The 12,376-nt window shown below is 45.2% G+C and overlaps 1 protein-coding gene across 1 annotated transcript in view; it reads right to left on the minus strand.

Moving 5' to 3' along the window:
• POU6F1 (POU class 6 homeobox 1) overlaps positions 1 to 12,376 on the minus strand; it is a 199,786-nt gene that overhangs the window by 37,578 nt on the left and 149,832 nt on the right. The window contains 1 exon segment of the mRNA XM_029594952.1: positions 4,352 to 4,356. Within this exon segment, the coding sequence (XP_029450812.1) occupies positions 4,352 to 4,356 (5 nt within the window).

Below are 12,376 nucleotides of genomic sequence, written 5' to 3' on the forward strand. Positions count from 1 at the left end.
ATAGTGAACCTTGCATCATCCTGGTCAAGCAGCAAGTTAGCACTGTTTTGAATGCCAAGGAATGCCAGTAATTATCTTGCCAATTGCCAAATAAATTCAGCCAAGTTGGAGAACAATTTCAAGCTGGTGTGGACATTGGCCTTTATTAAGAAACTGCACCAATACACTGAGCAATTGTAATGCTCCTCATCTCTGGTCTGAAGAACCATCTGCATAGCCTCTGACATCATACAGCAATCCCAGGAACATGGCTGAAGTTCCTGCAGCCCTTGAGCCCTTTTAAAGTCCTGCAGGCAGAATTCCTGTGACATGTACACATGACATCATATCCTGCCTTGTATAAAGGAAGCTCAGAACCTCTACCCAGTGGCTTTTGCAACAGGTTTCCTACTTAGCAATGCTAGTTGCTCAGTGGCTTCTGTGTTCCTGTAATTCTGTGTTCCTTTTCTGTTTTGTGGGTTGTCCTCTTTTCATGGTTCCTGCCTTCCTCAGTGTCTGCCTTTTGGAGTTTGTTCTGTCCTTCCGTGATCATCAGTGTTTTGGTCCCCCTGTGCTTAGTCCTTCCTGGCCTGACTTCTTGTGCCTGACCTCGGACTTGACCTTGACTCTGCTTCTTCTTTTGCCTGCCCTGACCTCGGATTGGGCATAGACCCACTTCTCCGCTTCAGCCTGTAAGTCCTGCTGGTTGCCGGAACCTGAGGGCTCAAACCCAAGTAGAAAGGTGTTGGTCAGGTGGAAGATCGCTTCCTGGTAAGTCAGCTGCCTCCTGTTAAGGTCTATCTTGTGCTTGCACAAAATAGGCAGTGACAACTTAACAGTGGTCAAGGGCTCACTACCACTCAATGCCGCAGTATACTTCTTCCAGAGCCCTTTTGAGGAGAAAATATCCTTGTAAACCCTTAATGGCCTTCAGCAATCAGCTTAAAAGAAGAGTTTTACACTGATGTGGTAGTATTTGGGGATGTTAAAATACCATTCACCTTTATCTGTGCTTTTGGTTTGGAAACACTGAACACTTAACCCATGGCAGGAAATTCCTCCACAAAGCTAACTTGCCAAAGAGCTGTAATATAAATACATCCATTCAACCCGTTCAAATGCTTTCTCAACATCCAGGGAGATTAATAAAGCATCCACCTCCACACTTCTGGATGTGATACATTGTCCAGAGTATGTCTTATGTTGTCCACCCTTGTCTGCCACTTATGAAACCCCGTCTGATCTCTATCACTAAAAAGGGCAATACTGTTCTGTTCTACATGCCAGGACCTTAGCTAAGACATTGTTATAATTTAAAAGGGAAATAGGTTGTAAGAACTGCATTCAACCTGGTCTTTCCCTTTTTATGGATAACAAAAATATAGGCCAACAGAAAAGACTGAGCCAAGAGAATCCCCCATTCAAACAAACACCGTTATATAGCGCCCACCATCTAGGCATAAGAGAACTGGAGAAAATCTTGCAAACAAGGAGAAAAACCATCCTCACAGGCATTTACCAGAACTCAAAGCAAAAAATCGCTTTCTGAGCTTCCATAACTGAAATAGGGGCCTCTAGGCTTTCAAAGGCCTAAGACATAAGAACATAAGAACTTGCCATCTGGGTCAGACCAAGGGTCCATCAAGCCCAGCATCCTGTTTCCAACAGAGGCCAAAAACCAGGCCACAAGAACCTGGTAATTACCCAAACACTAAGAAAAACCCATGCTAACGGATGCAATTAATAGCAGTGGCTATTCCCTAAGTAAATTTGATTAATAGCCATTAATGGACTTCTCCTCTAAGAACTTATCCAAAACCTTTTTGAACCCAGCTACACTAACTGCACTAACCACATCCTCTGGCAACAAATTCCAGAGCTTTATTGTGCGTTGAGTGAAAAATAATTTTCTCCGATTAGTCTTAAATGTGTTACTTGCTAACTTCATGGAATGCCCCCTAGTCCTTCTATTATTCGAAAGTGTAAAATAACCGAGTCACATCTACTCGTTCAAGACCTCTCATGATCTTAAATACCTCTATCATATCCCCCCTCAGCCGTTGTCTTCTCCAAGGCTGAACAGCCCTAACCTCTTCAGCCTTTCCTCATAGGGGAGCTGTTCCATCCCCTTTATCATTTTGGTTGCCCTTCTCTGTACCTTCTCCATTGCAACTATATCTCCATCGCAACTATATCTCCCTTGATATAAGAAAATGCAAGGCCATTCAAAATCATGTCAATTTCATTCTCACTAGCAATTAGTTCGGAGGAGTATAAAGACATATAATACTCCCTAGCATCTCAGGAGAGTTCACCAGATGAAGTCCTAATAGTTGTTACTAAACTGGAATTGACAGAAGCCTTCAGCTTATGAGACAGAAGTTTATCCGCCTTATTTCCCTTATCATAAAATAATTATTTAACTCTTCTAAAAATCTTGTCCACTTTCTGAGTAACAACAGAATTTAAAATTGCCCTCTTATGTAGTACAACCTCCTTATAAAAGCAAGGAATCATATCTCTTATTTAATAATTTAGCTTTCTGCAACTCAGTTCTAGACCTATCTTCCAGATCCCTAAATGCACAGGTTCTGGCACCACTTAAAGCTATCAGTTTCCCTCTAAGCGTTGTCTAAGCTGCATCCCAAAAACATGATCAAATATCTCATCACTTTCATTATATTCAAAGAAACCCTCAATAGCCTCAACCATTGCAGAACATGCTCTTTCATCCTATAACAGTCATCTAACTTACACCCTCTAGCAGCTTGATCCCAGATACCTACAGAGCAATTTAACACAACAGGAGGGTGGTCAGACCATTCAATAAGGCCCACCTCAGTTGAATACACAGACCCCAGCTGAGATTTATCAATAAAAATGAGGTTAATCCTTGAACAGGAGTCATATGGGGGAGAAAAATAAATGAAGCCTTTTTTATTTGGAAATAAGAATCTCCAGGAATCCACTAATCCAACATTATCTAATAACTATGCGACAACCAAAGTGTTTCTTCTCTACATCCTAGAAAGTGGACCAGTTTTATCCAACATAGGAGAGAGATCATATTAAAATCTCCACAAATCTCAAAATGACATAAGATCAGAAAGATACGTAGCAATAACTCGGTTTAAACCAATACTGGGGGGGAGCAGACAGAGGCCAATGTAACAGCACGTCCAGCAACCTTGCCTCTAACAAAAATATAACATCCATCCAGATCGTTCTAATCTTACACAAAGGAAGCGGAAAATTCTTAGCCAGCAATATCCTTACTCCCCCTTTTTTAAACTTTAGTTAACACAAAGTAAGAAGAAGCAATCGGGTAGATTTTAAAAGGGCCACGCGTGTGCCCATAAGCGAGCGTATCTCGCCGTGCGCAAAGATAAGGGCTATTTTATAAACTATACGTGAAGGTTATAAAATACTCTTTACGCTCGTCTGCAGCTCTGCACATACATCTCACACTTGGGGGGAGAGAGAGAGAGACACACACTAACAGACAATCTGAAAAGGAGTTGATTTGTACAATGCAGCTAGCAGAGACTGCGGTGTACAAATCAACTCCTTTTCATCACTTATAAGGTCTAAAATTCTTTAATGATGCCAATTTTACAATTGATACCTCTGAATGTGTCTGTAACACCACCTCCCGAAAACTCACCCCGAATCAAAGTGTCCCCTTACAGTGGGCCATATATAGAATATGAGACTGAACTCATAAAGAATCTCTCACACTCACCCACCAAGGAGCTGTGGCATGTGTAACATTTATTTATTTATTTGTTTGTTTGTTTGTTTGTTGAGTTTTATATACCGTCATTCGGTAAAGCCATCATAACGGTTTACAAAATTTAAATTGTAACTCTTTTAACAATTGTGCAAAAAGTATAACAATGTGCATATTAAACAGAAGTTAAACATTCAGGTCCAGAAAGTATCATCAAGTGGGAGGAGGTCTGTTTGTTCTGGTTGGAGAGAAGTTATTTTGAGGTTTTTGGATGAAAGCTGGATTGGGGAGTTAGGATGTTCAGAAGTATGAAGGTCAGTGTAGAATTTGCGGAACAGCAATGCTTTTAGGTCTTTTTTTTGAATGTTTTGAGGTTGGGTTGGGTTCTCAGATCTTTTGGTAGGGAGTTCCAAAATTTAGGGGAGGCAATGGAAAAGGCTCTTTCTCTTGTGGTTGTCAGATATGCATCTTTGATGGGGGGCATGTTTAGGCATCCTGAGTTGTTTGAATGTAGGTTTCTTTGAGGATTCTGGGGGGGTTATGTTTAAGCCATTTAGTCATAATCATGCCAGCTGAGGAAAATTAAGGGTTTACATTTCCTGTGTTGGAATGCCCTGCCCCTTTTTCTGGGCGCATGTACACATGCCCTCCCCAGCTATTTAAAATTTGCATAGCTCCCGCACAGCCTATTTACGCGCTTATGTGGCTGCTTTTGCACATGCAAGGCTTTTAAATTCTACCTCAATATTTTTATTGGAAACACTCTTATCATTTTTATAATGTGTCTCCTGTATGAAGTGTTGCGTTTGCCCAGTCATGGAACCATTCTGCGACCGGCCGCTCTTACCTCCTGCCCCAGATCGAAGGAGGGCCACCGATGCTGCAACAGATTGCCGAGGCTATGGACTTGGCGGATCTCTCGGGCCTCCAGGCCACTCTCAGCCTGGGCAGAAAATCCAGCAGCAGCAGTTCCTTGAGTTATTGGTGGGCTCTATGGAGTGGCTCAGCACCTGCCTCGATAGAACTGCAGCCTCCTCAGTCTCTCCGCCTCCTGCAGTACCGTTGGTTCCAGCAGCTACGCCCATGGTTCGTCTCCTGGTTCCTCCTTGGTATGCGGGAGACCCGAATCAGTGCTTTATGCATCTTTTACTTCAGCCAGCACAATTTCCCAGCAACACTTTCAAGACCACCTTAATACTCTCCCTCCTGGATGGGAAGGTCTTGGCCTGGGCCTCTTCCTTGTGGGGATGCATTACTACAGGACTTGCAACAATTCATTAAGGCCTTCAAGCTTGTGTTTGATGATCTCGGCTGGCTGGCCACTGTGGGTTCAAATCTTCTACATCTCCAGCAGGGCAATCAGCCCTTAATGGACTATGCCATCGAATTCCAGACCATGGCCACTGAGCTGAACTGGAGGAAGGATAGCCTTTGGAGTATCTTTCTGGAAGGGCTGTCAGCTCAGGTGAAGGATGAGCTAGCCACTTTGGAGCTTCACGAAACCCTGGATGCTCTCATCGACTTGGCCAGAAGAATCGACTGCCACCTCCAGCAGCGGGCCAGGAAGCTGCGTCCTCCTTGTAGGCAAGTAGTTTTGGTCTTGTCCTTTTCGCGCTCCCACTACTGCACAGGCTGAGGAACTTATGCAGCTAGGACAGGGATGCCTCTCTCCGGAGGAGAGGCTCTGCCGCCACAACCTGGGACTCTGTTACTATTGTGCCGGGTCTGGGCATCAGCTGGCATACTGCCCCCAGCAGCCAAGAAACTAGCAAGCCTAGGATCTAGTGTGGAGGTCATCCTAGGCTTTACCAGTGGACAGTCACGAGTTCCCTATCTTAGCGCTGGTCGACTTGGGCACCAGGGGAACTTTATAATGAAGGCCCTAGTGAACCATCTATGGCTTCCTGTGGTTCCTCCGAAAGACGCCACTAGTTATCTCCTCCATATATGGAGAGCCGCTTCCTGGTCAGATTACCAGAGCCATGGCCCCCCTGCGCCTCTGCATGGGCATCTTGCACAAGGAGAGTATCATCTTCTACATCATTGACAAGGCAGTACACCCAATCGTGTTGGGGATGAGCTGGCTGCAGCTTCACTCTTCTCACTTTGACTGGGGCTCATTTCAGCTGGTGAGCTGAGGGGCCCATTGCCACGATTCCTGCCTACAACGAATTGAGCCTCCACCAACTCTGCCCCTAGCAATGACTTTGCTGGGACTGCCTCTTCAGTACGCTGAATACGCTGAAGTATTCTCCAAGAGAAAGGCGGAGATGTTGCCTTCCCATTGTACGTTCGACTATGCCATCAATCTACTACCCAGCGCTAATCCACTGGAGACCACGGCCATGTCCAAGTACATCAAGGAGTACGTTGACCGGGGTTTCAATAAGTCTCTACATCCTCCATCGGGGTGGGGTTTTTCTTTGTGTCCAAAAAGGATGGATCTTAACATACTTGTTTAGATTACCGGGGGTTAAATGCCATAACAAAGAAAGACCATTACCTGCTGCTGCTCATTTCTGAGCTTTTTAACTGCCTTCAGGGGGCTAGAGTGTTTACAAAGCTGGACCTCCGTGGGGCCTACAATCTAATTCAAATTAGACAAGGTGATGAGTGAAAGACTGCTTTCAATATGTGAAATGGTCACTATGAATATCTGGTGATGCCCTTTGGCCTCTGTAATGCCCCCTCATCATTCCAAAAAATGATGAATGAAATCTTTAGAGACATCCTGTATGTCTGCGTCTTCTTGTATCTCAACGATATCCTCATCTTCTCAAAGGACCTCGCACAGAAACATAGAAATGATGGCAGAAAAGGATCAAATGATCCACCCAGTCTGCCCGGCAAGCTTATGATTATGCCGGTATCTGCTGCATTGTGCAGGTTACCCTCATCAGTAAAAGTCAGGGCCCTCGGATGCTGTTTGAATCCAATTTGCCTTAATCCTTGCTGTGGAAGCAGTGAGCAATGATGGAGCTGCATCAAAAGTATCGGGCTTAGTGATTAAGGGTAGTAAAAACTGCATCAGCAAGTTACTCACATGTTTATTTGTTCCCCAAACCGTCAGGGCCCTTGTTGGATGCTGTCTGAATCCAATTCCCCTTTTACCACTGCTGTTGAAGCAGAGAGCAATGATGGAGTTATATTACAGTATCAAGGCTTACTTGTTAAGGGTAGCAACTGCCACACCAGCAAGTTACCCCTAGTTACCCCCATGTACTCTTTACTTTAGTTCCATCATCTAGCCTTTAGGGATCCACAGTGTTTTTCCCATGCCCCTTTGAATTTCTTCTTGGCGAATGTCCCACCGTCAGGACGTTCGCCAAGTCCTTCAGAAGCTATGGGCAAATAAATTATATGTGGAGAAGTGCCTCTTTGAGAGTGAAAGCCTACTTTCCTGGGTTACATCATTTGCAGCAGGGGCTTCCATATGGATCCAGATGGGGGCCCCACTCTCAGTGCTCACCCGGAAAGGAGCCAAGATCAAGGTTTGGCCTCCTGAGGCAGTGACAGCCTTTCTAGAGTTGAAGAAGGCTTTCCTCCATGAACCGTGCCTCCATCATCCAGACCCCACACGTCCCTTTACTTTGGAATTTGATGCCTCCTCCTTAGGTGTAGGAGCTGTGCTGAGCCAGCACTTCAGTATGGGAGTTCTTCACCCCTGCTCCTTCTTCTTGTGAAAGTTCTCCTCCGCAGAGCAGAACTATGGAATCGGAGACAGGGAATTGCTAGCCATCAAACTGGCACTTGAGGAGTGGTGGCAATGGTTAGAGGGTGTGCAACACAGTATTATTTATTTATTTATTTATTTTTAATTTTTATATACCGATGTTCCTGTAAGAATACATATCGCACTGGTTTACAAGGAACTGAACAGTCGCCTCCAGGGCGGAAATACATTAAAACAGTCGCCTCAAGGCAGAATACATTAACACAAGTATACAGGAAAACTATTAAAGAGAACTTTCATAAACTCAATTAAATGTAACTGGGAACCATAAATCAGGAACATATGTACAGAGGTAGGTATATCGTCTGTCGCTTCACCAGATTTAGCTCTCAGGGAAAGCTTGAGTGAATAGCCAAGTCTTTAGCTTCTTTTGAATGTCGGAAGGCATGGTTCTTGGCGGAGGTCTGGTGGGAGCAGGTTCCAAAGATGGGGACCTGCAGTGGACAGAGCTCGTTTCCTCAATAAGGTTTTTGTTGGCTGGGTGTGAAGCATGTTCTGGTATGCACTTCTGATTGGTCTATTGGAGATGTGTTGCTGTAGTTGGAAGGATAGGTTGAGGGGGGAGATGTTGTGAAGAGCCTTGTGAATCATCATGAGGGATTTAAATTGTATCCTAAATTTTATAGGCAGCCAGTGAAGATTTTGGAGGATAGGGGTGATGTGATCCCATTTTTTGGTGTTAGTGAGAATTCTGGCCGTCGCGTTCTGGACCATCTGAAGTGGTTTGATGGTGTTGGCTGGCAGGCCCAGGAGGAGTGAGTTGCAATAGTCCAGTTTAGGGAGGATGATAGATTGTAGTACCAAGCGGAAGTCTTGGAAGTGTAAAAGAGGTTTTAATTTTTTTAAGACTTGCAATTTGAAGAAGCAGTCTTTGGTAGTATTGTTTATGAACTTGGTGAAGTTGAGTTGGTTGTCCAGAAGTACACCAAGATCTCTTACTTGTGGCGTGTGGTCGATTGATGTGAAGGAGAGTTGGGTGGAACTAGTTGGGTTGAATATTACGAAATACACTGACCACAGGAACTTGGAACATCATCATGCACAATGACTGAATGCACACCAAGCCCAATGGTCCCTGTTCTTTGTATGTTTTGACTTTGAATTGCGGTACTGGTCTGCATCTAAGAATGCTCGGGCAGATGCCCTCTCTTGATCTTTTGAGGCAGAAGACATACCTGATCCCCCCAGGCACATTATCGATCTGGCTCAGATCCTCTTGACCTACTCTGTGACAGTCCCTCCAGGGAAGATGGTCATTCCACGCAAACTCAGAGAGAGAGTTTTGAAGTGGTCCCACGATTCCTGTGTCGTAGGTCACCCTGAATGGGCTCGGACTCTTGCGCTGCTTCAGCAGTATTATTGGTGGCCCCAGATGTAGAGAGATGTCAGGGCCTACGTGGACTCTTGTCCTACCTGCGCCCAGCAAAAATCATTGGTGGGTTGACCCTAGGAGATGTTACAGCTGTTGCCGGAACCTTGAACCCATGTGTCCACCGATTTCATGATGGACCTTCCCCTCTCTAATGGCTGCAGCACTATTTGGGTTGTCAATTGATTCTTAAAGATGGCTCACTTTGTTCCCCTTCCTGGCCTTCCCTCAGCACTTGAACTGGCCCGGCTGTTTACCCTTCACATTTTTTGACTGCACGGCTTGCCCAAGCATATCATCTCGGACTAGGGCGCCCAGTTTGCAGCCAAATACTGGCATTCCCTTTGCTGAAAGTTTAAGATTACTTTGGACTATACCACTGCCTACCATCCTCAAACCAATGGCCAGTCAGAGTGGACCAACCAGACCTTGAAAGGCTTCTTGAGGGCCTACGCAAATAATTGTCAGGACAATTGGGTCACCCTCCTCCTGTGGGCGGAATTCTTCCATAACTCCCATATTAGCTCTGCCACAGGATCTTCACCATTCCAAATTGTGTACAGGAAACAGTCTTCTCCTTTGTTAACAGTCCATTGACCATTCCTTTACTGGCAGCTTAACTAATCTCTCAGGAGGACCAGGAACTTTGGATTCTAACAGAAGAGATGCTCCCGAAAGTGGCTCAAAGAGCCAAGAAGGCAACGGATGCTCACCGGTGGCTAGCACCGCAATTTAAACCTGAGAACAAGGTTTGGCTAAGTACCCATCATAATCATATCAGGATGCCCTCCATGAGGCTTGCACCTCACTACATCGGGCCCTTCCCTGTTTCCTGTGAGTTGGGGGCCTATTACCTATTAACTACACCTACCTGCCTCCTTGGGAGTCCATAATGTCTTTCATGTCTCCGTCCTCACTTTGCCTTCCCAGAAGGTGCCAAGTCCCCAGGAGAACCATGTCTACCAAGTGAAGGAGATCTTGGACGTTCGACGTCGGAATAAGAGGTAGGAGTACCTGATCTCCTGTGAGGGGTACAGCTCAGAGGAGAATACATTGGAGCCTGCCTCGAACATCTTGGACAAGAGTCTCCTAAGGGCATTCCACACTTCACATCCCAAGAAACTCAAGCTTCTTGGGGGGATTTAGAGGAAGGGGTACTGTTGCGTTTGGCCGGTTGAGAGTTTGTCCCATGACCAGCCGCTCTTACTTCCAGCCCCAGGTCGAAGGGGGCCCACTGACACCACAGCTGGGCCTTGAGCGATGATGTGGCTGGCTGCCACATAGGCCTGACATGCCACACTAGGAACACCACTCAGCTGAGCAGGGTGTCCCTAAACACGTGCAAATGGCTCAGGCTCTTTTTTAAAGGGCCCGTGGCGGGAAATCCACCATGGCACCTCTGGATGACATCACAGGCCTTCCCCTCTGCCTCAGACACCTCAGTAATAGGTCGAACTCCTCAGAGTAGCTGATTGCCTCTTCATTTTTGGTTCTTGTTCCTGTTCCTATTCCAGTGCCTTGTCTTTGTGTTCTTGGTTCCTTCCTGTGTCTTCAGAGTTCCTGCGTTCCTGACTTGTGGTTCCTCGTCAGTCTTCAGTGTCTTTCTGCTGTTCCACCTTGCTTTATTCCCCCTGGATTGACTTCTCAGTTTGACTTCAGTTTGGATCCCTGGCTTGACTTTGGACTGTTTCTCGTCTACATTTGACTTCTGCCTGCCTTATGACCACTGCTTGCTCCTCATCTTGTTGAACTCCGCCTGCCCCTGACCTCGTCCTTCTCTTGTTTCTGCTGTCTGCACCAACCACTTCTTGGACTGATTTCATTCCATTCCCGCTGGCCAACAATATCTTCTGCGACACATTCATCTCTACACAGAGACCCGTGCCTAAGTCCAGCCGGCCCCGGCACCCAACGGCTCAGCCTAAAGGGAACAAGGACCGGTAATGACAAGGTTCCTGTTGGGCCTCTGCTCCAGTCAGCTCCGCTTGATGACAGTGAGGATTTGCAGGGCCCCTCCTTATGGGTAGCGCCAACCTCACCTTGGTCCAAGAATCCACTTCTGCAGCATGAAATATACCAAAACCATATGCTGAAGGGTTGCCCTCAAACGCTTACTTTCTTTAGCTGGTGAAACATAGAAACATGATGACAGAAAAAGACTATATGGCCTAACCAGTCTGCCCATCCATCCAATTAATTTAGCATTATAATTCTCATCACTTCCTTAGAGATCCCCTGTATTTATCCCATGCTTTCTTGAATTCAGATACTGTTTTTTTCTCCACCACCTCCACTGGGAGGCTGTTCCATGCATCCACCACCCTCTCTGTAAAAAATATTTCCTAAGATTATTAAGGATTTTACCCCTTTTCACCCTCATTTCATGACCCCTCATTCTAGAGCTTCCTTTCCAGTCAAAAAGGCTCACATCCTGTCTTGGAAACCTTTGAGACATTTGAATGTCTCTATCATATTACCCCTATCTTGGCTTTCCTCTAAAGTATATATGTTTAGATCTTTAAGTCTATCCCCATATGCTTTAGAACAAAGACCATTGACCATTTTAGTAGCCACCCTCTGGATTGACACCATCCTGTTTATATCCTTTTAAAAGTGCGGTCTCCAAAACTGTACATATTATTCCAAGTAAGGTCTCACCAAGGACCTATATAGAGGCAATATCACCTCCCTTTTCTGCTGACCATTCCACTACCTATGCAGCCAAGCATCTTTCTGGCTTTTACTGTCACTTTATCCACCTGTTTGGCCCCGTAAGAAAATCTGATATACAATTACCCCCAGATTCCGCTCTTCCTTTGTGCTGAGAAGAATTTCACCTCCAATACTGTACCTTTACCTTTGGGTTTTTGCACCCTAAATTCATTACTCTGCACTTTTTAACATTAAATCTTTGCTGCCAGACCTTATACCATTCCTCAAGTTTCGCTAGATCCCTCCTCATGTTTTCCACTCCTTCCTAGCTGTCCACCCTGTTACAGATTTTGGTATCATCGGTCAAAAGACAAACCTTTCCCGACAACCCTTCCATTATGTTGCTCACAAAAATGTTGAAAATAAGCAGTCCAAGGACCATTCCGTGAGGCACACCACTAGTAACAAACCCCTCTTCAAAGAAATCTCCATTTACCACTACCCTTTGTCGCCTTTCACTCAGCCAGTTTCTAACCCAGTCACTCTAGGTTCCATACCAAGGGCGCACAATTTATTTATAAGTCTTCTGTGCAGAACCGTGTCAAAGGCCTTGCTGAAATCCAAATATACTACGTCTAGCACTCTCCCTTGATCCACTTCTGTGGTCACCCAATCAAAGAAAGTTATCAGATTCGTTTGACAAGATTTACCTCTAGTAAAACCATCCTGCTTTGGATTTTAAAAATTGCATTATCCTTTGTTTTAGCTGCAATTCTATTAATTTACTCACCACAGAGGTTAGAATAACTAGCCTGTAGTTCCCAGCCTCCTCCTTACTTCCATTTTAATGAATAGGAACCCCATCTGCCCTTTTTCAGTCCTCTAACTACTGCAGACTCTAAGGAAGTATTGA

The sequence above is a fragment of the Rhinatrema bivittatum genome, chromosome 3 (assembly GCF_901001135.1).
Source record: "Rhinatrema bivittatum chromosome 3, aRhiBiv1.1, whole genome shotgun sequence".
NCBI lineage: Eukaryota > Metazoa > Chordata > Amphibia > Gymnophiona > Rhinatrematidae > Rhinatrema > Rhinatrema bivittatum.